Here is a 27,320-nt window from a genome sequence, read left to right as displayed (position 1 = left end):
ATGAGGGGCCATGGCATCCCTGAACTCCCCTGAGCACACCTTAGGGTGCCTGGGGTGCCTGGGAAGAGGCAGCATTCCAGGCCCTTCGTTCCTGCTCCTTGGTGATTAATGCTGTGGAGGGGAGGTAAAACTGAATGGAAAATAACAGCCTGGAGCCGGGGCAGCTGGAAGGGCCTGGGGGCATCACTCGGTGCTCTGTCCACTGGAGCAGGGAGCAGGTCCCCTTGGCACAGACACCTGCCACCCTCCCAGTCCCAGCCCTAGGGCCACCCCGAGGTCCCGCAGGGCCTGGGTTTGGGCTGGAGCCCTGAGAAGCCTCCTCTGCTCCCTGGGTCTCCCCAGCTCTTGTTTTGCAGAGCGGTTTCAGCGTGGTGGGCAAGTTCCCAGGGATGCCATGCCATGAGCCTGGCACGGGGAAGGAGCCATCACCCAGCGCAGCGAGGAGCTGCAGTGACCCGCTGTCACTCCCTTTGCTGTCACCACAGCAGGTCCCTCTGGCCGTGTCCCCGCGCTGTGCCGTGGGCACGGCTGTCACACGGTGGGTAACGATGAGATCCTTTTATTAAGGAGTTTAGAAAGTCCACATGTACAGCGTTGGACACACTCACACATAACCTAGACTTCACAGCACTGCTACACACCACAGCCTGGCCCAGGGCTTCTCTGGGAAGGTTCATGGCCATATCCCAGACCCCCGGTCACCCCTGCCCACCCCTTTCCAGGGAGGTGTCACCACGGATGGGTTTAACCTGATTTGGGGCCATGGGGCAACGTGTGAGCTCTTGGGAATAATCCTGGGAAATCCTGCATCTTGGCATGGATCAAATACCTCTCGTGCAAGTCAAAACAAAGTCTCTGGGGGTCCCGGGTGACACGGGCAGTTACACAAGGGTGTGCTACCAACAAACCAACGTACAATGTTCCCTCCCTGGCACGGCAGAACACCATGGAAGGGTCTGGGGAGGGGATGAGCCTTCCCACCCGGCACATGGCTCCGTGTGCATTCCTGCCCAAAGCATCAGAAAAACCAGTTACAGCTAATCCACCAAAATAACTGATCGCAAAGTAAAGATGGGTGCAGGCAGGACCCTTTCCTGAGAGGTCCAGTGGAACGCAGGAAGCTCCTTGGAAGCTGTCAGAGCTCCTGCTGTTGTGCTGAGAAATGCCACTGCTGAGTTCCCCCAATTCCCATTGCTCCAGAAAGCCAGCCTGGCCAGCTACTCCGGGCATGGATGGAGTGGGTAAAGCTGGTGCCTTCACTCAGAGCTCATCCTCACCTGAGGGCTCTGAAAAATCTCTCTAGCAGAGTAAAAAGCTGTGGTGATCCCAATGCATCACTTGTCCCTGTTTCCCTGTCAGGGCAGACAGACAGGGACTCACCCAGTAGGTGAGAGAGCTTGTCCAGCACAAGATCCAAGCTGGGGAAGGCTTAAAAAAAAGAAGAATCACAGAGGGAAGTAGAAACCTGGCACAGTCGGGAAGCTGAGCCTTTGATCTCCCCATGCTTTAAGCCCCCCTGGAAATGGGGACAGCGGGAGTTTTCCTCCCCTCCTCAGTCCTTCTGCCTGTCCGATGGTGTTTCTTGGGGCCAGGGCTCTGCTGTAGCACAGGCAGAAAATGATGTAAAGGGTGGCAGGGTTCCATCTGTTCCCTCCCCTCCCTGTTCAGAGTCTGCTCACATTTGGTTCTCGGGTTTTTTTTTGGACAAAATCCCCCATTTGAGTCCTTCCAGGGAGCCAGCAGGAGACATCAGTCCCGCACCCCATAGCAGCTCCTGCTTGGGCCAGCTGGTGCTGCCGCCTGGTTATCAGGGCCCTGCAGATGCTAAGCCCCACTCGGGGCTTCTTTTTTGCAAAACCTTAACGGGATTTGAGGAAATGAAAGGCTTTGGTTATCTGCAGGTGCCGAGCCAGCACCGCGGCTCAGCCGGGGTGAAGAGGAATGCAGGTGCCCAGGCCAGCAGCGAGCTGAGGGGGCTCACAGGGAGATGTGGCTGTGCTGCCTGAAGGGTTTGGAGAAAGGTCACAGCTTTTGGACGACGAAAGTTCAACATGAATCCAAATGGGTCTGGTTGGGAGGGAAGGGCTGTGAAATGCAGGCAGAGCTGTGGTGGGAAGTGAGCCTTTCTCGCCTTCTCCTCTTCCTTGTTGTTCTCCCTGTTTCCCCAGCACTGCCAAAACAGCTCTGTGCCGTGCTTGATTCTGGGTGTGCGTCCTTGCAGCACTGTGCTGGCTCACTTTGGGGTGTTCTGACCTGCTGGGAGGCTCCAGGAGTCAGGACAGGGACAACAGGGACTAATGAGCTGGTGGTCATCCCTCCCCAGCTGCGTTGCTCTAGCAGGGGTAGAGGAGAGCATCCCGCAGTCCGGAGAGGGAATCGCTGGCACAGTCAGGCTGGCCCAGCTGAGCCCTCCCCATCACCAGTAGCACCATGGGGGGAGCTGGAGCTGTGGAGCAGCAGCCTCATTCCAGTCCTGCGGGTTTGGGGGACCTGGGGTTCCCCATGGCAAGTGCCCCCATTCCCTTGCCAGCTTGGCAAGCCCACTGCCTGGTGTCAGTGCCTGGAGCAGAGGCGACCAGAGGTGCTCAGCCTCCCTGGGCTGCTGCATCCCTCCCTCCTTCCCTCCAGGCAGCCCCTTCCCTTCCTTGAAGGACCCTGCTGGGCACCTCCCTGCATCCTCTCTGCCCCAGCCATGAGCACAGGCCGTGGGTCACACTCTGGCCAGGACACCCATTCTGGCTGCAGGGGAGCCGTGGCAGTGGGAAGCAAAGGTCTGGCAATGTCTGTGGGTGCCCAGGAGCTAAAGTCACCCTCGCTGGCAGCAGGTGCTCCCTAGGGGCCCCTCAGAGGTGGGAAAGCCTTCAGAGAGGATGGCAGCTGAGGGAATGGGTCTGCAGGGCAGTGGGGAAGGGCAGGGGACTGGGCACGGTGCGGGGGGCTCATGCCATCAGCTAATTCTCCTCCCGGATGGGCCGGATCTTCATCTCGGTGAACTTGAGGGAATACTGCCAGCCGGTCCAGGAGGACCACTCGATGCCGTCGGCGTAGGAGCTGTGGTGGCCCTTGAGGTACTGCCCGTTGAGGTTGGAGGTGTGGCAGTTGCGGTACCACCAGGCGCCGTGGTAGAAAGCGGCGCAGTTGTTCTCCGAGTGGTCGTTGTCCAGGTCCTTGGTGGTGAACTTCATCCCGTTGTGCTTCAGGAAGGAGTCACCTGTCCCAGGGAAAAGGAGTCCTGATGGGCACTTCCTGCCCTTGGACTAGGTCCCTGCCCCATGGGACTTCCCTGGGTACCCCAGTGAGGCTCCTCCAACAGGGCTCCTCCAGCAGATGCCCAACCGCAGCCCTGCTCGTGCCTGCAGCTCCCTGAGGCCGCAGGGATGCAGCCGCTGCTGCTGCCAGAGGACACTGGAGCACCCCAGCAAAGGGGTTTTGTGGCTGTGGGCTCCCCCTGCCCATGGGCCCACGTGTGCCCCCCCATCCTGCTGCCCTACCTGCTGTCCCTGAGTAGTCAGCGATGCTGATGGGGTACCCGTCCTCCTCGGGGTCGACGGAGAAGAGCCCCACCCCGAAGCTGCCGTAGTGGGCGAAGGCGGTGCCATTGTCAAAGTCCTCCAGGTCAATGCGGAGCTCGTAGCTGCCCTGAACCGTCAGCAGATGGATCCTCTTCAGCCCTGGCAGAGGGAAAGGGGTGAGTGTGGGGATCCCGTGGGGATGGGGTGGCCAGGGGTCCCCGGGGAGGGGGTGCCGGGTGGGACAGGGAGCAGTTCGCACTTTCCACCCCTCGCTCTGTGGACGTGCTCAGCTCGGGGGCAAACAGCCCCATGGCTTCCTTGCCCTCTGCAGCCACCCCATCCCCTCCGTGTCTGCCCAGCCCATCACTCCCGGGACATGGGTGCTGTCCAGGGGGGTCTCAGTGTCCCTTCCATCACAAAGGAAACCCCAGATCTCCGCAGGGGAGCCCAGACTTTGCCAGCCTGCCCAGGATCGAGCACAGCCAACCCCACACACCTAACCAGTGCTCTCCTGTCAGCTTCCCGAAGCCGTCCCTGTAGGCTTCCCAGCCACGGAAAAAGTTCACAGAGCCATCCTCCCGCCGCTGAAACACCTGGGGAGACAAAAAGGCCAAACAAAAAGTTGTGGGGCTGCTCCCAGCCTGCGTACCCCAGGCAACCCCTCTGCTCCCCACCGTGCTGCCCACCTCCCCCTGCCACCGCCTAATTAGACACAGGCACAAATTAAACCCTGTCGGCTCAGTGATTACTCAGGGATGCTGGGGAGAGGTCCCCGGGGAAATGCTGGATCATTGCCTGCCGGCTCCCAGGGGTGGGTGAGTCGGTTCAGATAAAACCGATCCTTCAGCGGATCCTGTCTGGAAATGTGAGTAGAGCTCAGGGAACCTGCAGCTCCTTGGGAAGTCGTTGGGTGTCCCTGGCGTGGTGGACACCCTGCACCTGCCTCTAAACAGCCCGGCTCTGCTACCGCACATGGGAGCAGAGACGTGGACGGCAGACCCCCAGGCTGGAGCTCCGCTGCCGGCAGTGGCTGCTCAGGACTGTGTAAGAACCCAGCAGCTGATTTCTTCCTCCTGGATCTCCTTGCTCTCCTGGGCAGGCACCCCATCATAAAGCATCATCTCTGTGACAGCCTCATTAGTCTCCCAGAGAAATTAACTGTGGGGCACTGACCGCCCCAAGCCCTGCAGAGTCCCCAGATCCCAGCCAGATCCCGGGGTTCAGCGCAGCTTTTCTGCTCGGAGCCTTTCCCTTTTCCTCTCCCATCTGCTCATCGGCGTGTGTGCTCTGTGACTTTCATCCCCTTTTATCCATAGTTTTGGTTTGATTTATTGACAACGATCCAGGAAATGCTGCTTCATGCCCGACCATTTGAACTTAATTAAGCCTCCAGCCCTGGATTAATTGCATTAAAGTTGGCTGAGCAAGCCCGCCCCACTCCCACCGATCTCCACACTCCCGAGGCCGTGGTGAGGACAGCTGGGACACTCGGAGCCATCCCATGCTCTGGCAGCCCAGGGGCCAGAAGACCCCATCTTCAGAGCTCGGCTGCGCTGCCGAGCTGAGCTTCCAGCATCCCAGGACTGGGGAATGAGGATGAGCCCCGAAGACAGCTGGGAAGCCACCATGCTTTGCTCCCCCTGGCTGCTCCTGCCCTCCTGCACATGCCGGGTTTCATCCTGGCGTGTGAAGCAGAAGGACCTTGTGAACCTCTCACTGGTTTGCCCCTCCCCAGATGGGCATTTTTGGGGCTGCGTGTGCCGGCTGAGGCTCCGGCACACTCCTCGGCATGGCACGGCTCTGATCCTGCTGTACTTACCTTCTAGAATTAGAGCCTTAATTTTTATCCCTGTGCTGAGCACTTGAGAAGCTGTGGTTAAGCCCTTTTAAAGGGGCTTTCTTCAGGCTTGCTGGGAAAGGGGGACGGTGTGGCTGGACAGGAGCCTGAAGCTGATTTTCCCTGGCCAGCGTCGGCTCCGGCACTGCTGTGTGGGGAAGGCGGTGGACGCAGCAGCAGCGCTCCCTCTTAATCGGCTTTGACCCACGGTTGTAAATAGGCCAATTGCCTGAGTGGTGCCCAGGGAAGCATGAGGGACAGGGCCCCGTTGGCTGAGCCTTGACACAGCTCAGGAATCGCCCTGGAGGAGCCCTCGGTGCCGCACTGCCCACCAGGCTCAGCCCCAAGGGGGTTGAAACCAGGCTGGTTGCTGAAACCTGGTGAGTGCTGGAGGTTCTGTGTCCTCCTGAGTCTTCTGCTCCATCCTCATCATCTCCCATGCACAGTCCCTTCCGTGCTTCTTTTGTGCACCCACCACGTGCAGGCAGGGATGTGGGAGCCTCCTGCTCACCCCCTGCACCAGGATGCTGGGAAGGCTGGGGTGACCCACAGGCTCATCGTGCTCCCAGCCCTGCCTCGCTGCTTTTTTCCTCCTCATCAAATATGCATCACCCCCTCTTAAGCAAAAAGGATTTCCCTCCCTTCTTTAAGGGCAAGGCTGAAATATTTATCTCCCTCATTCTCTGCCTCCTCCAGTTGTGCCCATGGGGAAGGGACAGGCTCCTACAAAGCTGCCAGACCAGAAAAATGGGTTAAAAGCAGAGAAAATCGGGAGCACTTGCCATGGCACTGGCAGCCTCCTCTCCCTCAGCTCCACCAAACTCCTGGTGGGCTTGAAACTCCCCAGCTGGGGACATGCTCAGCCATCACTTCACCATCACTGCAGTGCTCAGGCTCCTGGTCCAGTTTTGGCATCCATGGTGCAGATCCCACAGCCCTGTCCCCAAGGTGTCCTCTGAGCCCTGTCACAGCAGGGAGACCATCTTTGGGCTCAGCCAGGGAGAAGAGCCAGTCTCCAGGAAGTGCCGATCCTGTGGGACAGCCTGTGAGCACCACAGCTGGCAGCACTGCCCGTCCCAGGAACTGCTCCTGCCTCGCCCTGCCAGCACAATTGTCTCGTCCCCGTTTGTGGTGACACATAAACCACATCCTCTGGAAACAGCACGTGTTTCTCCAGGCTCCTCTCACCCCCTGCCTTTGGTTTACCCCAGCCCAGTGTCAGTGCACCGGTGTCTGCTCAGCCCCCATCCCTCTCCAGGCCCTCTCTGCTGGGGGATGACCAGGCTGGTGAAGCTCTCCCCACCAGTGTCCCAGCACAGCAGGTGCCCCTGAAGCTGGAAGCTGTCACTTAATGTTACCACAGCCCTCGTCCTGCTGGCACAGCCTTTTCTTCTGCATCCTTCAGCTTTCCCACCATTTCCCAATACGTGCTGTGTGTGGAAATGATGCTGAGGCACACAGAGCACTGTTGCTTATGGAACTGAGATGCTGATCCCAGGGGATTTCGCCCCAGATGAGCAGTAATGGAGGCTCAGGGGCACTGGGAGGAGTGTGGGGCATTTGCAAAGACATTCTGAAGACAACATCACCTGAAAAGGCAACTTTTTGAGGCCTCCTGGGATGCTGAGCCTCCCCATACCTCTGTCATCCCGTTATTACTAATAAAGTGCCAGGGGTGAGTGTCAAGGGGGGAGCTGGGCTGGGCAGTCCCAGGGCAGTCACTGCAATCACAGTCAGTGCTGGGCACAGGATTTGGATGCTCCCATCAGCACCGGTGGGCACTGACCCAGATCCACATCCCCACCAGCTGCAATCGGGGCCCTGCTGCTGGTGGGCAGGACTGAGGGGGCACAAACCAGCTGTGCCTTGCTCAGCCTTCCCGAGGACGGGGACAGGGAGCAACCAGGACCCTGCCTCTGTGGATCATGCCATGGGGACAGTGAGGTGCTGTGCTCTTCCCCCTGCCCCACTCCCCGTGGCCTCTGAGCTGTCCAGGCAGGCTAAAGCTGAGCTCAGCAGCTCCCAAGCTCCCGAGTCAAAATTGATTCAGCTGCTGCCATCGCTTCCACCCACCCACCCACATGCAAATAAGCCCAAATGTCAGGAGTAATCGCTCCGGAGAGGAGGAGGAGGAGGAAGAGGAGAGGAGGAGAGGAGGAGAGGAGAGAAGGGAAGGGAAAGGAAAGGAAGGGAAATTTCCCAGGCTCTGCACCACGGCACCCAGCCGTGCCATGGCTTACCTGGAGCCTGGATCAGCCAGATCCCCACACCCCCGGCCCCTGGGAGATGGCTGAGACAATCCCTGCACCCAAGGGGCTGGAGGCACGTTTGGGACCCTCTACTGCAGAGCAGCCCCAAGAAACAGGAGCCTGGGGTGTGCACCCTCAACCCTGCTCTGGCTGTCTCTGGACCACTGGGATTCAGCCCCTGGTTTGGCTCCTTGCCTCATCAAGGCACGGCTGAGCCGAGGTGTTTGTGCCACTCCATGCCCAGACCCCCCGGTGCTGCCGGGCTTAGAATCACTCGCTGTGCCCCCTGCCCAGCCCAGCCCGAGCCCTCCCGCCTGCAGCAGCTTTAAATAAGCCTCTGAGTGTCTCGCTAATCACCTTGGGCTGCTCTTCAGGCATGGCTGGGGCTGGTGGAGGCTGTGCAGACTGCGCACGGGGTTTGCAAGGACCCTCCGCACCCCGAGGAGCCAGAAGCGTCCCCCCTTTTCCCTCTGTGAGCCCCCAAGAGCTGAGGTCCCGGGGCTGTGCTGTGCCTCAGTTTCCCCACTGGAGCTGCTGGTAAGACCCAGACACCACAGGTTCCTCCAGCCCGGGGTGGGCTCTGGGAGGTCGAAGGCTCATCAGTGCCTGAGGGCAGGGGGGCTAAGCTCCCTCCTGGTGCTGCTCAAAGCTGCTTAGGGGAATCAGATCGTGGGGATTTGTTTCCTAGAGCACCCAGCTGGAGGGGTGCTGTCCAGCTCGGCTCATGCAGCGTGTCCTCAGGGCAGAGGCTGCCTGCCCACCCCTCCTGCTGAGACCCCACCACCTTCTGGGACCCCCTCTCTGTCCTACTGGCCCACCGAGCGATGTCCTCCAGGGCAGAGAGGCTGCTCGCACCCAAGTGGTGCCTGGGGCAATGGGGGGCTCCAGGCTTGGGGCTGGCAGTGCCATGTCCCCCCATCCCCCTGCTCCCTGCCCCCATTACTGTGATTACAGGGCCAGTGCAGCTGCCGTGGCAAAGTGAATCGGACAGGGAGTGAATCAGCGCAGCATCCGAGGTGCCCCGGGCACCCCGGCCTTAGATGAGGCCAAACGTGCCAGGTTTGGGGTCTGCCCTGAGCCCCAGCACCGGCTCACTGGGTCCATGAGGATGGGGCAAAGCACAGCCACATGCCCCATGGCACAGCCACAGCCACACTGTGCCCCAACCATGCCCCAGTCCTGCTGAGAAGGACAAATTCCAGTGGTGGCATCCAACTCCCTGCCTGAAACCCCCCTCCAGCTCCAGCCAAGCTCCCCAGTCCAGGGCAGGGACTGGCCTCAGCTCAGGGCTCTGGTGGTGCCGCTGGGAAGCTCTGGGTGCACAGTCAGGCCCCCTTGACATTTATTGCCCGTCCTGATGACACATCCACGTGTCAGAAGTGACATCTCCCACCCCCAGTGCCCTGGCGCAGGGCCAGCCCGTGGCTGGCGGTGGCATCACCCAGTGTCCCCAGCATGGTGGCAGCTCACCGTCCAGCCGCCCCCATCCGTCGTCATGTCACAGTAGACCTGGAAGCCATCGGGATAGTGTGTGGGGAAGATGGAGTAAATCCCATCCTCTTGCTGTCCACTCGCATAGATGTCAAAGCAGTCTCGGGGCCGGGAGCCTGCAGCGTGGCATTGGGATGGGGTGGGACGAGGGGAAAGCTGGTTAATTAATGATCTAATTTAATGTCTTGCCATTTCTCCCAGGCTCTCAACCTTGCTTCCAGCTCTAGTTGGCAGCTTGGTGCTTTGCTCTTTCCCTCTCTTCTCCTCTGACGCTCAGGGCCAGCAGTGCCCAGGGGGACGTAGCCACCATGGGGACCCCCCAGGAGCTGGTAGGGACTGACCCCATGTCCGTGGTGATGGCAAGGGCAAGATGGGGCCCAGACAGGGACAAGGGAGAGTCGATGCCCAGGGAGGCTGTGGGCACATGCTCCCAGCTCCAGGACAGACTCACTCAGCTGCATCTCAACCCAATGCTGAGGAATGTGACTGTTTATGCTGAGCCCGTGCAGGGCCACCCTCCACACCTGATGGAGGTGAACAGTGGCTCCTTGCTCTGCCTGTGCCCCTGCTATGCTCTGTTGGGAGCAGATGGGTTTGCAGGGGTGTGAAGGGGCTTTTGTTCTGGTTTATGGACATCTGGGGGCTGCACAGTGAGAACCTCCCCTTCCAGAACACACTTTCCCATCTCCCTCCTTCTCCACCTCCTTGCCAGCCCCTGAACTGTATTAAATCCCTTCTCCAGGATGGTTTGCCCCATCCCTGGGTGGTTTTCTCCCTCCCACGGCAGCTGCAGGCACATCCCTCTTCCCAGCGACTGGCAGGGATGCAGGCTCACCGTTGGAGCAGCCCCGGGGCCGCGCTCCCCTGGCCGGCGCTCGCTGCAGGTCAGCCTTGAGCCGGGGCCGGGCCCCGCCGCGCTCCTTCTGCAGCGTGTCCAGAACGTCACTGACGGAGCTCACCAGCCGAGCCATGTTGGTCTGGCTCTCCGAGAGCAGCTGTGTGACACATGGAGGGGCACAGAATTGTGGCTAAATTGGTAAATCCCTTCTACATCCCAGCCCCTTGACCACTCTGCCTGCTCCCACCGCTCAGCAATGCCAGGGTAAGGGCTGGTGGGGGCATAAATCCACAGCAGATCCCATAAAACAGCTCTGTTGCTTTTTGGCAGGGGCCAGGGTCCAGGTAAGCACCTATTGCCACCAGGGAGGAGAAATCCCCAAACCTGGGTGCATTGGTGCTGCCACCCCATGGGATAAAGAGCATCTCTCGGCAAAGGACAGGATGACGGAGGCGGCAGGAATAGCCGTGTCCTGAGGCAGCTGCCAGCTCTTCATCGTCCCCTGAGGTGACCCAGGCTGGGAGAGTGACACGGGGTGGCCGTGGCACGGCAGGAGGATGAGGAGCGAAGTGAAGCACCGAGAAACAAGCAGCTCTGGACAGAGGCAGCTGAGTACCAGGAGGTACTGGAGCATCCAGCCATGCCTGGATCTTGCTGCAACACCTGGCAGACCCCTGGCATACTCAGGTAAGCTTTCAACACAGCTCACTGGCTGGGAAATTTTGGGGACTGTGAAAAGGGGGGGCTGACTGCTGCATGAACTGCCCTTGAGAAGGTTCTGTGCTGTGCTTGGCTCTGACTGGAGCCCTCAAACTGGACCTGGATCTGGGAGGCCCCAGCGTGGGAGGCTGCACACCATGCTCACTGGCACTGCCCCAGGCTTGGCAGGGAGACACTTCCCGACTTCCAATTCCCAAGCACCTGCCTTCAACCTCAGCTCCTTCTCCTGGAGCTCTCCCCTGGATGCTGTGGGCAGGAGCTGCAAGCAGCCATACTCCCGGGGACATTGGGACAGGGTTTTCTGTCCCCAGGGAGCCCTGCCTGGCACTGCCAGCCCCGGCTCACCTGGATGAGCCTGCCCTGCTCTCCCTGCAGGGCGCTGAGCTCCTGCCCCATGGCGCTGTGCCCCTTCTTGAGGCCGTCGCAGTCGGCGCGCAGCTGCACGGTGTGGGTCAGCAGCTTGGCCACCTCGTCTGCCACTGTGACCAGCAGAGCCTTCTGCTGGCTCTTGGTGGCCTTGGCCTCGGCATCGTGGTCGGTGACGGCGCGCAGCAGGGAGGTCTGCAGCCCCTCCATGCGGCCCAGCGTGCTGGCAGCGCTGGGGCAGTTGGGGTCGATGAAGATGTTGATGCGGGAGCTGTCGGCTTTCTCGATGGTCACCAGCGCGTTGGCTTCCTCGGGGTTGGTGCTGATCACGGGGGGCGACTCGGTGACGGGCGTGTGGTAGTGGTTCATGAAGAGGATGGCCCCCGTGACTGTCACCGCCAGGAGGACGGCCACCGACAGCAGGACGGTGCACAGGATGTACCCACAGCTCATCCTCTGTAGGCAGAGACACAGACACACCATCAGCACCCCTCTGGACAGACACATCCCGCGCCCCTTCATCCCAGAGGTAGGGTCAAACCCGCACGGGCTTTGGGGGGTCCGGCAATGACGTTGGGGCAGAGGAGGGAGGGTGGGGACCCCAGGGAGCCCTGAGGCTCTGCCAGGGATGTGGAGGCCACAGGCAAACACCGAGTGAGCAGAGCAGCTAAACCCACCTGGGAGTGGGGTATGAAATAATAACGAGAGCGAAGGCACAGCAGCCGCCGGCTCCCGCTGGCATGTTTTATTTACGGCGGTGATCCTCGGCTGGAGCAGCCCTGGCTCCCCGGGAGATGCGTGTTTGAGCTCAAGGCTCCCTGCTGCCTTGAGCACAAATATGGGGAGAAAAGGGGAAAACACCTCGTGTCCCTCACAGCAGGGACCGCAGGGAAAGCAACAAAGGGAGGCTGTGGGTCAGTGCTGGGGTCACGTTGCCCTGAGCATCGTGGGGACCTGCTCTCCACGTGGCATCTCCCAGCTATGGCAGGCCACATATCTCCGTCCCCCTTGTCACCTCATTTCCTGCTGGAGGGGGGCAGAGTTGCTCCCAGAGCCTTTGGATCAGTCCCAGAGCCTCCCAGCAAGGGGGAGTTGCTGTGGAAAAGGTCTCTGACCCCCCCCAGCCCCTCTGGCAGCTCTGCTGCTGTTCAGACCCATTGGCTCAGCCCGTGGGAGCCGCTCCATGCCCACCAAGAGCCTTTTTCACCTGCAAAGCCTGAAGTGCCAGCGCAGGCAGTGCAGAGCGAGTCAGCTGCCACCTGATCCCATCAGCTCCCAGTCCCCTTCCACCTCCCCTCCTCATTACACCTGCAGGACAGAGGCTGTGATTTTCCCCTGACCCTGGCCACGGCTGTCACAAGGAATTGCAGGGCTGGCAGCAAACTGCAGATTCAGAGAGACAAAGACTACTTTCCCCAGAAACGAGGGGAAAATTGCTGCATCTGCAAAGATTTCCCAGGCCCTGTCCCCTCCTGTGCACATCTATCTGGAGTGACACCTTCCTTCAAGCACCCTTCATTCCATTCACGCTCACGCAATCATTTGCATTAAGGTGACCCCAGCGGCAGCGGGGCTGGCTGGGGGGCCAAGGATGCACCACCAGCCCCAGGGTATGCCCCAGGTTTCTCGCCCACTCCCCCACTCTGCAGGAGTGAGGCTGCAGCACTGAATGGGAACCCACCTGCAGGGATCTCTGTGAGGAGAGAGGCCCAGGCTCAGCCCCTCGGTGCACATTAAAAGGAGATGTCAAAAGCAATAAGGGAAGTTTAGGGCAAGCAAGGGGCTGAGGAGTTTGTCTGGTGTGTGTAGATATGGAGCCCTGGCTTGGGGGCACAGGGGACACCCAGGAGCAGCAGGATGGTGGCAGACAGGGGTGGGAGATGCTCATTGCTGAGCTCCTTGTGTGGACACCCAGGACCTGGGCTCAGCTGGGCCCCTCAGCAGCCTGCAAGCACAGAAGTGACAGGAGGGGTGGCTGCTGACCAAAGACCACTGTCAGGTGGTTTGGGATCTACAGGTTGAGCAGGGACCATGTCCCTGTGGTGGTCCTGGCTGTGACAGCACCCTCATCTCCAGGACTTTGTGCCCTCCCATCCTGCTGCTGCTGCTCCCAACACTGCTGCCTTCCCCATCTTGAGGGGCACATGGATGGGCTGCAAAGGCCAAGGGTTCCCTCTGAGCAGTAAGAGTTCCCAGAGCAGAGCCATGAACAGATGATGTTCTGCTTCCCACAGCCACACAAATCCCAACTGGGCTGTAACACACCAAAATCTCGCAGCTCTGCCCGGATGTACCACCAGACTGGAAGCTGTATCCAGCTGTTTTCCAGCCTTCAAGCCCCAGAACCACTGCCTTCCCACCGGCAACAGGAATTGGGGGCCAATCCCCTTCCAAAATGATCCCCTCTGCTTGCAACTGCAAGATCCTAAGTGGCGGCAGCTTCATGAGTCCCACGCATTTTGCTGGCAGGTTGTGTTACCTGGCAACCTGCAGTGGGGAGAGGAGGGAAACTCAGCCAGTGGCACCAGTAACACTCCAAACTGGAGTGGGGGTCCCCCCAAGCCCCTCCAGCACAGCAACACTGCAGCAGCATGCCCAGCTGCTGGCATGGGACCCTGCAGATACCCCTGCCACACGCTCCTGCCTCACCATGACCACAGCTCTCACAATCCCTAGGGTTCCTGCTGTCTGTTCCATGGCCTTGGAATTCTCGCCAAGACTTTTGGACAGCTATAGGACATCCCCCTTCCCTGGTTACTGATGTTCTCCTGGGGACATCCATTGGGCTGGAGGTCCCAGTATCTTCAAATCACTCCTTCCTAAGGAGACCAGAAGCTGTGAGACTGAGTGGTGCTTGGGATGAGCAGATCTTCACTTGCAAACCTGCTCTGGAGCCTGGGAGGGAGCCCCAGGCAGGATCTGAGGGATGGTTGTGTCCTCAGTGCAAAGCTGAGCTGGGCTCTCCGTGCTCTGCACTGGAACAGGCAGTAGATCTATGCTTGGTCACCCATGGGGGCTGGGTCCTTGGTGACCCAGCCACATTTCATGAGCAGCTCTGGACCCCATCAGGCCCCTCAAAGCATCCCCCAGCCTACTCAGCCAGCGCTGGAGATGGAGACAAGCAGCTCCAGCACGTGCAGCCTGTGGGAAGGGAACGACAAAAGCTGGCTTGTCCCCTGAGCACCCGGACATGGCCGGTCCCTGGAGGGCATAGATGGAGAGTGGTGGCAGGAGAGGCTGAGCTTTGCCCTGGGAGATGCTCTAAGATGAGGAGGTCCCATTTGCTCCTGCCAAAATCCCTGCTCCTCCCCAGCTCACCAGACAAGCGCTGCTGTGGGACGGCAGGCAGCAGTCCAGCAGCCTGGCTGCTCTCCCTCTGGGCTGTGCCCTCAGCCAGGTACGAACCAGAACCAGAACCTGTGTCCTGCTTCCGAGACAAGTGGACACTGTGGTTTGCATTGCCCAGGCTCAGCTGCTGGTGCAAACTTCAGTCCAGGTACCCCCACCTTCCTGCCGGGGTCCACCCAGCGCTAAAGGCGCCCCAGGGCAGCAAGGGTCAGTCCCTCATCCCGAACCTATCGCTCATCCAGAGCTGCCCGAGCAGAGCAGCTCATTTTGCATCATTTTTCTCCACTGCTCCGTCCCTCTCGACCCTCCCTGCCCATCCCGCCCTGCTGCTCCGCCTGGCGCAGGGCTGCAGCCCCCGTCCCCTCGCCCTGGGCCCGGGCTGTGTCCCGGCCGCCCTCCCGGAGCCCAGCGCCGCGCTCCGCCGGCTCCCCGCGGGCACGGAGCGGGTGAACTGAATCCCGCTCCCCTTTTCCTACTCTCCCTCCGTCACCCAGAGCCTGCCTGCGACCGCTCCCACGGCACGCCACACTCTGCGGATCGGGAAGAGGAGAGGAGAAGGGAAGGATGGCGAGCGCGCTGGAGCCGGCTCTGTGGGTGAGCATGCGGGCGGGCTGCGATGGGATTGCACCGGAGCTTGCGGGAGCTGGGATCGCAGCTCCGGCTGCACGGCAAACTCTGTACATCCTTTGCAACCCACCCTGAACCATCAAGCCCCGCGCTGGGTTGTCCAGCCCCGCACGGGTGGTGGGGCTGGATCCATCCTGCCCGGCTCACCCTCGGGGCCGCGGGGGGCACAAAGCCGGGGATGGCAGCTCCAAACGGATGGCGCTGCTCGAATCCCTGCGGGCAGGGGCTGCGCACAGGGAGGCAGCTCTGCCAGGGAGAGGAGGGCAGGGTGGTTTCTCTCTCGGGGGCTCAGAAGTCTCCCGGGGTGCGCAGCCCCTCTCCAGAGAGGCGCGCAAGCTACTCGGCATGGAGGGGCTGTCCGGGGAGATGAGGGCGCAGGGAAGGGTGTGCAGAAGGAAGAAGTCAGGCAGAAGCCCCTTTCTCGCCTTGCTGCGGGTGTCAGGGGACAGGGAAGTGGCGGACCTGGGGTGGAGCGTGTCTCAAGTCTGCTCCCCCCATCCTTGCCCAGCTCCTGGGTGCCGAGGAAGGGCAGCACTGCCAGCTCTTGGCTCCTTCCCTCCACTCACAGGCTCGCCGGAGATTCGCTGTCCTCCAGCTCTTCCCAGACACGTTTGCCCATACTCCGCGCTCCTTCTTCCCACCCTGCCTGCACTCAGCGTGCGGCCATGCCTGTGCCTATCCCTAGAAGTGTCCAAAGCCAGGCTGGATGGGGATTTGAGCAACCTGGTCTAGTGGAAGGTGTCCCTGCCCATGGCAGGGGGGTTGGAACTGGGTGATCTTTAACGTCCCTTCCAAGCCGAGCCATGCTGGGCTTCCCGGACTCCCTACCTGCTCGGCCGTGCTCGGTGGCTGGTGGCCGGCCACGCCGGGCTGGCGGAGCTGGCACACGTGCAGCGGGATGTGCAAACAGGCTCCGGCACGTGCCGGATCCCCCGCGTGTCACCGCAGGCTCTGCCGCCGCTCCACCGCACCCCGCCGCAGCGCCGGCCTCCCCCCAAAAACCAGCGGGGCTCCTGGAGGTTAAGAGCGGGTCGGGCGGCCCGGAGCCCCCGAACCGGGAGGGATGACTCCGGCTGCGGCGCGGAGCTGAGATGCCAAATCCCTTTTAAAGGGTTATTTAAGCAGTTCAGAGCATGTAGCGGTTCAGCAGAGGCGTGTGGCAGCCCCGGAGCATCGCCCGCTGCCCGGCCGGGGCAGCCCCGGGGCTGGGAGGGAGCCCTGGCTCCAGGTTAATAAACACATTGATTGGAGGGGGTGAGGAGGTGCAGCCCGGGGGGCTTCGCACGGGGGGGACTGGGGTGCAGCTCGCCACGCTGGGGTGCGCCGGGAGAAAAGCTCGCTGGGGACGCTGGGGGGTCGCTGAGACCCCCGGGCTGGCTGACCCCCCCTGGCCCCCGCCGCCCCCCGCCCCGTACCTGTGATTTCTCCTGCTGCCCATCCTCAAGTTGCGAGGCTCCTCCCACGGTTTTCCAACGCTCGTTCCCCATCGCGCCGCCAACTTCCAGCCTAAGTAAGTGCCCGGACCCCCCCAGACCCCCCCAAACCTCCTCCCCGGCGGCGCAGCCCCCGGCCCGCCCGCGCTGCCCGGCTGGCCGCGGCAGAGGACGGGCGGCGGCGGCGGCGGCGGCGGCGGCGGCGGCGGAGGAGGAGGAGGAGGAGGGAGGGAGGAAGAGGAGGGAGGGAGGACACGGGCACGGACACGGGGGTGGATCTTCCCTCCCTGCCCGCCCCGATCCCCCCCGGGGCTCCCCCGGTCCCTCTTCGGGCACCCCGCCCGGTGATGCCCCGGGGGATCTCCCCGCCCCCCCCAGCACCGCCCGCGGCCCCCCGGCCGCCCCAATCATTCCGGACCCGGACCCGGACCCCCCTTCAGCCCCGGGGTCCGCAGCTGCCCAGATGTGGCAGCACAGCTGGAGGAGCGGCAGCAGGTAAGGCGGGGACTGGTACGAGCGGGATCGGGGGTGCTACAGGGGACCGGGGGGAGAGGGGGGAATGGCCCCGGAACCCGCTCACCCCCTTTCCAAAGATACGCCCCTACATCCTCCCGTGGAACACCCCGAGCTGGTGGGGCTCAGTCCCATCGGTGGGCAGGGATGGGCAGGGTGCTGGGCGGGGGTGGGGGGTTGGCATTGGCATTGCCACCCCCCCAAACCTTTGTGCCCAAGGGTAGCCAAAGTGCTGGGAGGCTCTGAGCAAAGCCCAGCGCACTGTGGGAAGCTGGTCTGGCGGGGGGAGGCAGCAGCCGCCCCCCACCCCCTCCAGGGTCACAGCGATTCCCAAACCCCGGTGTTCCCAGCCCAAAGCCCTGCGTGCCAGGGCTCCCTCCCGGCCTGATGTGCCGCCACTCCCGTGTGGATGTGGTTTTCCTTCCCATAGCTTTGCCGCACCTCCCGTAAATCTTTTATTTGCCACTTGTCTGACCTGCGGGCAGGAGCGTTGCTGAGAGGTTCAGAGGAGCATCGTGAGAGCAGCGATGGCTCAGCGCTGCTTCAATCCGGCTGGGGGGAGGCTGAGCTCTCTCTCCATGCTAAGAATCTGCTGGGAAACCTCCTGGGCAGCCCTGCAGCCCCTTGTCCTACAGCATGAGGCTGTCCCCTGGGCAGGCGGCACAGTGGCTCCTCCAAATCCCCCTGGGTCTCTGTTTCCTGGAGCTCAGCCCCAGTCAGGACCTCCCAGCAGCTCCCATGCAGCCTCACTGGGGTGGGGGCTGCCTCCCTGTGGGGGCAGGTGTGGCACAGGGGTGGCAGGTGGTATGTGTGGGGGACGAGGGGTCCAAGCAGCTTCTCTCCAGGACACACACCCTATTTTTGGAAGAGCTGGATGCGTGCTGGGCTGGCAAATATTCCCAAAGAGCTGTCTGGGGCGGGGAGGGAAGCGCAGGCGTTGCCTCAAGCAGTCGGTACCCGTGTGTGTGTGGTGTGGGGGGTGTGTGTGTGTTGTCTCCTGGCCAGGTGCAAATCCTGCCTTTGGCTGCAGAGATGTTTTGTGTGGATTTACCGGGCGATGCTCGTGGCTGGCAGCCCAGCTCCTTCCCCATGGACGGTTTTCAAGGACTTCCCTTTACAGCTGAGACTGGCCAACTCGTGCCACTGGTGCTCGGTGCGCCCACACCAGCCGGGCTCGGCTCCCCGCTCCACTCGGCCGTGCTGGAAGCAGGAGGCGCTGCCCCCCGGGAAGCTGTTTAAGCCGAACTCCAAACAATAAAAACTTATCATTAAAAAGAAATGCATCTTGGCTTCATGTGGCCTGGCAGCGCGGGGAGGAGTGATTCAGTGGCTTGTCAGCCCTGGGCGTTAGGCACGCCGAGCTGCACAACTGGACACTCTCCAAGTCCAGCAACTCATTTTCTGCAGATGGAGCCGGGACCGTGCAGCGGGCTGACGGTTAATTTGCAATCCAACATACCTTGACATTACCCACAGCCGAATCATGGAGGTGGTGCAGGATGGGATGCTTGGGAGCCTGCTGGCCGGGGTGTGCCAGCAGGGCTGGCCCCTCGCAGCCCTGCCGAGTGTGGGGTGTCCCCACTGCACCCTGACACGGGTGCCTGCGAGGGTGCAGGTGCAGGGTGCGGCTCGCCCGGGTCCCAGTGCCGTTCCCAGCTGCCGGTCTCCAAGCAGTGAGGTGAGCGGGATGGAGGCCGCCTGCCTGGCGGAGGGGGCCGTGTTTTTGGGAGCTTGAGAGATGAGCCCTGCCAGGGCCAAGGGCCAGCGGGAACACTGGCCTGGCTCGTCACTGATTTACGCCGAGCCGCGTCACCTCCTGTTGCCTGTCATAGGGTCCGGCTGTAGCTGTGGAACTGGGGACGTGATGGGTAGGGGCGTCCATGGCCAGCTGAGACCCACGGCCCCACAGCCCTGGATCCGCTCCATAGGCTGTGTCGGGAGGGACTGGGTGCTCAGGGTGCACCCTGACTTGGGCACACGGCGGCGGCTCGGCACCGATGGGCACGGACCCTTCCCCCCGGGGGCTGGCGGGGGAGGGGGTGAGGAGGGGGTTCTGTCAGCAGCCCAGCCCGGATCGATAGGCATCGGAGAGGATGATTCATGTCTCAGGCTGTGGCCCGAGGGCAAAAACGGGAGAGAGGTTTGATGTGAGGATGCCGGGAGGCTGCGAGTCCTGCTGGGAGTTGCGGCTCCTGGCAGCGTTTCCCCTCTCGAAGCCGGCTCTGCCCGCACTGCCCCGGGGTCCCGGCTTGGCCTGGGGGAAGAAAATGACTGAAGCAACACAGGATCAGACCCAAGCTCTAAACCGAGTCTTTTTTAAACATTTCAGACTCTGTCTTCTACGTTGTGGTCGGTCAAAGACAGCGAGCAGAGTTGCAGCGGGGCTGGCGGGCAGGGGCTGGGCTCGGGTCATCTCTGTGCCCGCCGTGGGGACAGGACACTCCAGAGAGCGGGACACCACAAGACGGGGCCCGGTGGCACTTTCCCCTCTTTGTTGTCCTCAGCCACACTTGCTCTGCATCCCCAGGGTGCCAGGAGCCAGAGCTGGTGAGAGCACCGATGTCCCGTGGGTCCAGCCCAGAGAGGGGCTGTGCAGGGCAGGACTGTCCGAGACACGGAGCAGTGCCGGGGCTGGGGAAAGGCTGGGGGGGGACACCGAGCCCTCCCCCAGGAACAGCGTGTGCTTTCCTTGGCAGGGAGCCACGGGAGGCAGAGCCGTCGCTGCACACGCACGGCGTCAGACATCATCATCATATTAATAATGAAAGGGCAGCTCCTTCAAAGCTCTTCGTCCCCGCGCCGGCGAGAGCGCAGAATGCAGAGGAGACGCGTGAGCCTCATCCCAAGCAGCCGCGGGGAGAGCGCCGCGGTGCCCGGATGGTCCTTCGTTGGTCCTTCACCAGGCCGCTGACCTGGAATGACAAAAAGCTGCCAGGTCCCCGCTGGGTGCTCTCCCTGCTGCGAGTTTGGCTGCTGGGGGGGTCCCTGCATAGGAGCGGGGCAGCCCACGGTGTCCCCAGCTCCTGTTCCCGGCAGTGCCCTGTGCAGGCTCCCCTCGTTCAGCAGGAAAGGCCGTTTTGGCTGCCGGGGAAGGAGCTTCTCTCCCGAGGGCTGAGTGCTCTGTCCATCACTGAGTGACACGGCAGGACACCGCTCGCTATGTCACGGCCTTTTTCTTCCGCGGGAGGAATCGATGGCTCAGACAATGAGACAAACCACCCACAAAGAGGTCTTGGGCTGCAGCCAGCACGGGGTCAGTGGCAGCAGCTCCTGGGGCATCACTTCTGCTCTTCTCCCTGCAAGATACCTGGGTTTCCAAAACCCCTCCTTTAACACCCCTGTTTTGTCAAGAGCATCTCCAAGCCTGCTTGTACTTTGTGAGGGTCTCAGCGGGACCAGACCAGAGGCTGAGCACCTTTTCTCCTCTCTCTCCTCTGCCAAATCCTTTCCTCCACCTTTTGCCCCTCTTGGGGGGCCAGAGCCAGGAGGGCTTTGCTGCAGGTGCCATGGTCTGGGGAGGAAAGAATCAAACTCTCTGTGCCACTGGATCACCCCATGCCCACCCTGTACCCATCCCATCCTCACTCCATGCCCATGTGCTCTCCTTGGCACCCTGAGTGTTTCAGAGAGTCCCACCCTACAGCAGTGTCCCAGACGGGTGGGGGCTGCTCTGTCCCCATCCCCAGCCCTTCCTTCCCAGCCCTTTCTCAAGCTTTGTTTTCCTCCTCCCTCCAAACACAACAAAAGCCCCAAATCCCCCACAAATGAGAAACCTCTTTTTGTTCCTCTTTTCCCTTTGCTTTCTGCCATGGCAAAGTATTGATTGGAGCTGATGTGCTGTAATCCAGTGCTTCTGTGAAAAGTTGGCATCCCAGAGTCCCTGGAGAGGCCGGATCCTGCCCTGATGTGGGTCTTGCTCCTCTGCCAGGCTTGTGGATAGAAGGAAGGTTGCATGCCTCCCCATCCCATCCCATCCCATCCCATCCCATCCCACCAAAACCAGGGGCTATACACTTGGTGAGGGCGTCACCATGAGCAGCTGATGGGTGGGAAAAGGCACTGGTTTGGAGCAGAGCCACATCAGATCCCACTGGGATGGAAATCCAGAGTGCTGGGCTTCTAAAGGAGCTCTCCTGCCCTTTTGGGAGGGCAGGGGATGATGACAGGGGGGAGAGGGGCTGGTTGGGGGTGGTCAGCAGGGTTCTCCAGAGAGGAACAATTCCATTTCCTGACAGCCAAGGAGGGCTGTGGAGAGATAGGGCTGACCCCAGCCTGAGAGGGGCTCATTGTGGGGTGCACGCCTGCCTCTGTGGGTCTGGGCCCTGGCTGGAGACCCCCCTGTGCCCACCCAGCCACCCAGCTCCACCGTACTGGCACTCCATCTACACTTAATGATGGCAAATGGGCCGGAGAGCTGGAAAGTGAGGGGAAAGAAACCCAGCCAAAACTCGCCAAAAAACACAGGGAAGATTTTAATTTAAAACCTTTTCCCACATGGAGAGCAGCAGCCTGGGCCATCTGGAGGAGCATATGCAGGTGAGGGGGGGCAGTGGTGCCTCCTCCAGCTCCCTCGCTCTCAGCAGCCCCCAGAAAGGGCTTTGGGCTGGTGAAAACTAACCCCGGGGGGGGGCCTGGGTACCCCAATCCCAAACACCAGCCTGGGGGAACCCAGCTTTCCCTCCTGAGCTACCAAGACCGCTCTGTTTAATTGCTGTATTTGCTGCAAAAGTGGTGATGAATCCCAAAGCAAACTACAATAGCAGCTGAGTTTATTGCGAGAGATTAATTCAGTGCCTTAATTGAAACCACAGGAGCAGGATGGGAAAGCATCACTGTGGGGCTGGGAGGAGGGGGTCGGGGTCAGCTCTGCTCAGCACCCACATCCACCCCTAGCCCTGGCAGTCAATGACGCCCAAATTAGCAGATTTACTCCTCAGAGGACTCCTCCATTGGCTGAGCATCACATCCAGCATCCCAAAGCCCCAAGTTTCCTAGCAACTCCCCAGCGCTGCCTCTGCCCACCCATTAACCCCTTCCCAAGCCCCCCACACTCTGTGTGGAACACCCGGTGCTTTGAAGGCGTGGCTGCCACACTGGGTGGGAGCAGGGATTTATGCAGCAAATAAATCTGCAGGATGCTGGAAGGAAGCTCGGGATGCTCAGCTGGGTGGGAGAACCGAGCCGGGCTGGTTGGCCAAGACTCAGAGTGTTTGATTCCAGGCGGCACAGAGAAACCCTCAGGTTTATGTATTGATGGTTTGGTTTCTAAATGTCACGTTAGCTTTGAAGGTTTTATCCTCCTGACTCATGGAGATGCCAGGAAAAGGTCAGGGAACCCCCAAATCGTGGCCAGCCCATGCAGCTCCCAGCTGGCGTTGGCACCAGGAGAGGCAGAGCTCGAGCCAAGCTCTTCCTCCAATTTCAACAGCAAATCAATGACAGTTTCTTTGGGAATAGGATGGAAGGGAAATTTTCAAGGAAAATGTCCTTGAAAGTGTAAAATCACAGCAGGACATGGTGTGATGGCCAGGCCTGGGCTGAAGGAAGTGGGGTTGCTCCATGACGTTTTTTTCAGACGGGCTGTACAATCCTTCCCTGGTTTTGCCTTTAGAGATCAGAAAGCAGGAAGCAAGGGTTGGAAAAAATAGTGGGGTTTATGGTTGAAAAATAACAGCTGACAGGGAAAAGAAGCAAACAAGTTTGTTTGGGTTTTTTTTTTTTCCAACTGTCTTAATATATATAGACTGGGAAATGTGTCCAAAGATCATGTGCCACTGAAAAGGATAAATCCCTTCTCTCACTTTAATGTGCTTTGTTGGGTTTTATCAGAAACATTGTCATAAAATTACCAAATTGAAATTTTAAATGGGGGGAGAGAGGGAATATCTGGAGGGTTTGTTCTTGCTTCTCTTTTCTTATTGCCAAATAAAATACAATTAAAGCAACATTTTCTATGCCAGCCAGCATAGCTAACATCACTTTTCTGACTGCACTTTTTTCTGTCAGCCAATGAAAATAAATGATGCAGGATTACCAGGGAGCATCCAGCCTTCGTGGCTGGAGGGGGATGTGGAGCAGCAGGCATTCCAGTTCGAAACAGAAGGATTTTATTCCCGCGGTAAGTGGAAATCTCCAGGGATGTTTCCCACAGAGCTCTCTGCCGCCGCCTGGAGCGAGGCTTCGCCGTTCCTTTGCTCTCCCAGTTCCCACCAGTGCTTCCCAGTCTAACCCAGTCCTTGCCACAGCCGCTCTCTGGGGGTGCCAAATTAACTTGGGTCCCCCTGCAGCACTTCTGGGGTAACCCCAGTGAGGTCACCCGGGGCCTGGTCGCCCGTGGGGCTCATTCCCATGCTGGGGGCTACCGGCGGCTCAGCTGCTGCCTGCACTGAAATCCCCGTGGTAATTGGATGAGGGCACTATTTCCATGAGAATATTAAATCAGAGCCCCAGCCCCGATCCGGGGAGACACGCTTGGGAATATAAAGACACGGTAGATCACGTTACAGAGGAGTCATTTCTCCTACTTTAAAGTCAAAGGTATCACAACAACTTCTTATCTGTCACAGAGTGTATTGGGGCATCTCCGACTGATGGGGGCGGGAGGGAGGGAGGAGGCAGCCCCCGGCAGAGGGGCTGAGCACTCACCGCTCATCACAGCGATGGGCTCTGGGGGGCTTTGGGAAAGGAGGCTCAAAAAGTGCTTAAGTGCTTTGTGAGCCTGATCTTCCAAAGCCCCTGAGAACCCATCACTGGGATGAGATGTGAGTGCTCAGCCACTCTCAGGGCTGTGACTGTGGCCACAAACCGTTGTGACAGTGCCAGTGTAGGCGTCCCACTGCTTGAGGCTTTGTGGGCAGCAGCTCAGTGCCACCATCCAGCATCCCGAGCTCACTCCCCTTGGGACCAGTATAGGAGTCACTTAGCAAATGAGGGGCTCCAGTGTCCTCCCAGTTACCGGTTTAGCCGGGTGTCTCATTGTGGTGACCATCTGGTGGCATCTGCTGCTGCTCAGCTGTCACCCACCCTCCTGGAGAAGGGGAAATCCGGACACCTCGTGGATGGGGTACACAGGGGACATGTCCAGGGATCCAGCAGAGGGTTAGGGGCAGCCATGGCAGGAACATCCCATGGCTCCTGCCACCTTGGAGATGGATGGATGGATGGATGGATGGATGGATGGATGGATGGATGGATGGATGGATGGATGGATGGATGGATGGATGGATGGACATCTCCCCACCCACAGCACGGAGGCAGGGGGGAGGGCAGACAGACACATGTGCCTCGTTAGCCAATGGGGTGGCCTCAGGTGATGCTGACAAGCCCATTAAAGGGGTTTATCAAGGGGAGCGGGGCTTGCAGGAGGCTGCTGGTTTTATCTGAGATGCTGCTTTTGGGCTGGGAGAGCCTAAGCCTCTGCTCGTTAATTAGAAAGGCTTCGAGGAGGTTGGTACTGGTTGGCCTCACTTGTGAGCAGCCATAATATGATGAGCGATTAGGGACTCCAAAGCTTTTTAGCCAGTGTCATTAAGCTGCTGATGAGCTCAGGCGAGGAAAGGTCCTTTTTGGCTGTGCCTGAAACTGGCTGGTCCTGCTCTGACCTGGTGCTTCCTCCTGTTGTGGTCCCTGACCTCCTGAGTCCCATGGGATGGGTGAAATGTGTGTCCTGGGGACGGTGATGGCTTGGCTGTCACCCTGTGTCCTTGAGCTGGGTCAGATCTGGTGTTGTTCAGCTCATCAGTGAGACGATGAGCTTCTGGTCATGCACGAGTGAAGCTGAGATGTTCCTATTTTCACTGTCTGCCAGGTATTGAGAGAATTTGGGGACGATTATCTCTGAAAAGGTGACTTTAGACTATTTGTGCATCAGGGAAGAGGACGGTGATGTGTGGCCCAACAATTGCTTTGGGAGAGCTTTCCCTGTTATGGGGCTTCCCCACTCGTCTGGGCACTGATGGTGAAGCCTTCTTGCTCAGGGCACATCCTGACAGTGTCACTGTCCCATCTTCCCCTCACGCCTTGAAGCCCCCCAAGTGTTGTGGCAAAACAGGGAGCAAAATCTGCTGGATTTTCTCTGCCCTCCCTCATCTTCTCCCATCTGCCTCGGCAAAACTTCCGCAGCTCAGCAGCACCGTGGTCTGCCTGGCACCGCTAGCGCCGTATTTACAGCAGTGTTAATTAAATACTTTCCGCAATCAGCGCCACGCATGACCCCGCTCCCCGAGCCGGGCTGGGCTGTAATGTGCCATCATCGAGTGAGAACATGACTGCTGCCATCCCAGGGAATTTCTAATAGAGATTTACTCATCCCAGGCCTCTCGTTTCTCCATTTTGTGACATTTTGCAAAGTTCAGGTTTACAAAATAAGCCAGTGCACACGAGAGATGCTCCAGCCATCATTTACACTGCGTGTGCAGTTTTCCGCTGCTCTGAAGGTGGGGTCTTCACCCTGTGGTCACCAGAGTTGGGGGGTGTGCTGGCAGCTGCCCTTTCCTCCTCTGTGCCCAAGGGGCTGCTGTTTTTGACAAAGAGCACCCCATCACCCCGGCTGTCCCCCCTCACAGGGCTGTGCGTGCCAGGAGAGCGGCAAAGCGTTGTCTGTGCTCATTGAAATGCTCCTGGCATCCTGCAGCTCAACCTGCCTGCAACCCCTGCCCCAGTCCCAGGGTGAGGGATGGGGTGGGAGAGGGAACGGGCTACAGTGTCAGGGAGGGTCAGGTAGGGCTGCTGTGGTTTTGGGCTGTGATTTGGGATGCTCAACTGCTCTGCTTTTAAAAATAAGCCTGTGCTGAAAGCTGGAGGAGAGCACGGAGGCAGCAGGCTGCCAGTAGAATCCTGTTCCTGTGCCACAGCCTCCAGGTCTCAGCTCCAGGCAGAAAAGCCATTTTTGGCAAATCACTGGTGGTAGGAGCTGCCCGCTCCAGGAAGGTGAGGCAGCGTGTGTGCTGAAACACAGGCAGGTGTCCATCCCAGAGGCTTGTCCCTCCATGGCACAAGGTGGTGGTCAGTGCCTTTCTGACCCTCTCCCATTTAACCTGTGGCCAGCTCCTGTCGGTGGTGGGACCTGGGGCAAACCACCAAGCTGGGTGACCAAACCTCCTTCTCCTCTTCTTCCTCAGGGTGGAGCTGGCCATCCTGTCTTCCCCTTTCTCCAGCAAGGTCAGCTCATCCCTTCTGGAGAAGGTGCTGCTGGAAACTAAGGGCTGCCCACCTCACAGTACCACCCCAGCTCCACCCCAGTGGAGCCAGGGGCAGTGACCCAGCTCTCATCCCAGTTCCAGGGGATGGATGGGGCCACCCTCAGCCTCATGGGTGCTGGAGGCAGCTAAGTGGCACCCAGTCCCACGCACCCTGTCAAAACCTGGCCGAGCTGCCAGCCTGGAGCTGGGCTGTGGAACATGAGGGGCTGTGGGATCCGGCACACCTCGCTCCTGCCCCGCGCCTGCCTTGTCAGGTCTGATCAGGAGGAGGATCAGTCGGCCCTGTTCCTCGCTCTCCAGATTTAATTAACGGGCCTTTCATCTCTACCCTGAAGGAATCTGCTATCTTCTGTCTTCTTAATTAACGTTCATTAAGCAAATCAGAAGAAAATTTTCTCCTCTCCGCCTCCACAGCTTTTAACCCTTGTGGGGTTCCAGGTCTGTGTTGGGCCAGAAGGTGGCTCCTGGACAGGTTGGTGTCGTCACACAGCCTTGGTCACTACATCCCCGAAGTGCTTGGACCAAAGACCTGGAGCAGTGGGTGAAGTCTCTCCAGGTACAGAGGACTTCAGGTGAGGTTGGGCTTTGTTGTACCAGTGGAAATTGTACAGCAAATGTAGGGCAGCTCCTTGGGCTAATTCAACATCTGTACTCAAATACAGGCAACCCCCCCCAATCATTCAGTTGTCAATTCTCTCTGCAGCCAGTATTACTGCCCACCACCAAGCAGGAGCCTGGTGAGGGGCTCATCCAGTGTGGGATACAGCTGGAACCGGCTGGGAATGTGCAGTTCATGCTCCAGCTGCAGCATCCCCACTGCTGAGCACAGCAGCGTCACCACCAATTCCCATCAAGCTCTGGCCCTGTGGGCCATCCCCCCACGCCCAGTGGGCTGTGCTGGAGGAGGAGGTGAGATTGGGATACTCATCAGCTTTGCATCCTGAGCCCTGGCTGTGTGGTCTCATCACTCTCTAACGTGGACCCCTCTGCAACAGGGGCAGGGAAATCATCTCATGGATGTGTGTTACATCCCAAGGAGGAGGAGGCAAACCCATGACACAAAAGATTTGGTGTTAATAGTGCCAGGGTCACGGGTTCAATCCCCATATGGGTCATTCACTTAAGGGTTGGGCTCAATGATCCTTTTGGGTCCCTTCCAACTCAGAGTATTTTATGATTCTATCTC

General features: G+C 59.8%; 1 protein-coding gene and 2 long non-coding RNA genes across 4 annotated transcripts; 2 read left to right on the top strand and 1 right to left on the bottom strand.

The window, feature by feature from the left end:
* Positions 1-543: 543 nt before the first annotated feature.
* On the bottom strand, positions 544-17,627 carry FIBCD1 (fibrinogen C domain containing 1). 2 transcript variants are annotated; one of them, XM_039561491.1, is made up of 7 exons: positions 17,410-17,627; positions 10,993-11,469; positions 9,925-10,084; positions 9,069-9,205; positions 4,009-4,105; positions 3,492-3,671; positions 544-3,211 (listed from the first exon to the last, which is right to left on the bottom strand). In XM_039561491.1, exons 2-7 carry the CDS (start codon positions 11,464-11,466, stop codon positions 2,952-2,954), a joined length of 1,308 nt encoding a protein of 435 aa, XP_039417425.1. In that variant the 5' UTR covers positions 11,467-11,469; positions 17,410-17,627; the 3' UTR covers positions 544-2,951. The 2 variants fall into 2 exon arrangements, with proteins under 2 accessions (XP_039417425.1, XP_039417424.1); XM_039561490.1 differs by lacking the exon at positions 17,410-17,627 and adding an exon at positions 16,404-16,521.
* On the top strand, positions 11,455-23,444 carry LOC120410894. The gene is made up of 3 exons (XR_005603230.1): positions 11,455-11,542; positions 14,856-14,955; positions 19,631-23,444. It is a non-coding gene; the product is annotated as an uncharacterized LOC120410894 (long non-coding RNA).
* Positions 16,606-18,213, top strand: LOC120410895. Its single transcript, XR_005603231.1, has 2 exons — positions 16,606-16,916; positions 17,965-18,213. It is a non-coding gene; the product is annotated as an uncharacterized LOC120410895 (long non-coding RNA).
* Positions 23,445-27,320: the final 3,876 nt, after the last annotated feature.

This window comes from Corvus cornix, chromosome 17 (genome assembly GCF_000738735.6).
Source record: "Corvus cornix cornix isolate S_Up_H32 chromosome 17, ASM73873v5, whole genome shotgun sequence".
Lineage (NCBI taxonomy): Eukaryota > Metazoa > Chordata > Aves > Passeriformes > Corvidae > Corvus > Corvus cornix.
Note: the sequence above shows the minus strand (reverse complement) of the source record. Positions and strands in the feature narration are given on the sequence as shown.

Coding starts and splice junctions, on each gene's coding strand:
- FIBCD1 (XM_039561490.1), bottom strand. CDS start 16,475: ATGGGGAACGAGCGTTGGAAAACCGTGGGAGGAGCCTCGCAACTTGAG. Junction 10,085..10,992: donor AGCAGGGCAGGCTCATCCAG/GTGAGCCGGGGC, acceptor TGTGTCACACAG/CTGCTCTCGGAGAGCCAGAC. Junction 4,106..9,068: donor CGGATGGGGGCGGCTGGACG/GTGAGCTGCCAC, acceptor TTGTCTCCCCAG/GTGTTTCAGCGGCGGGAGGA.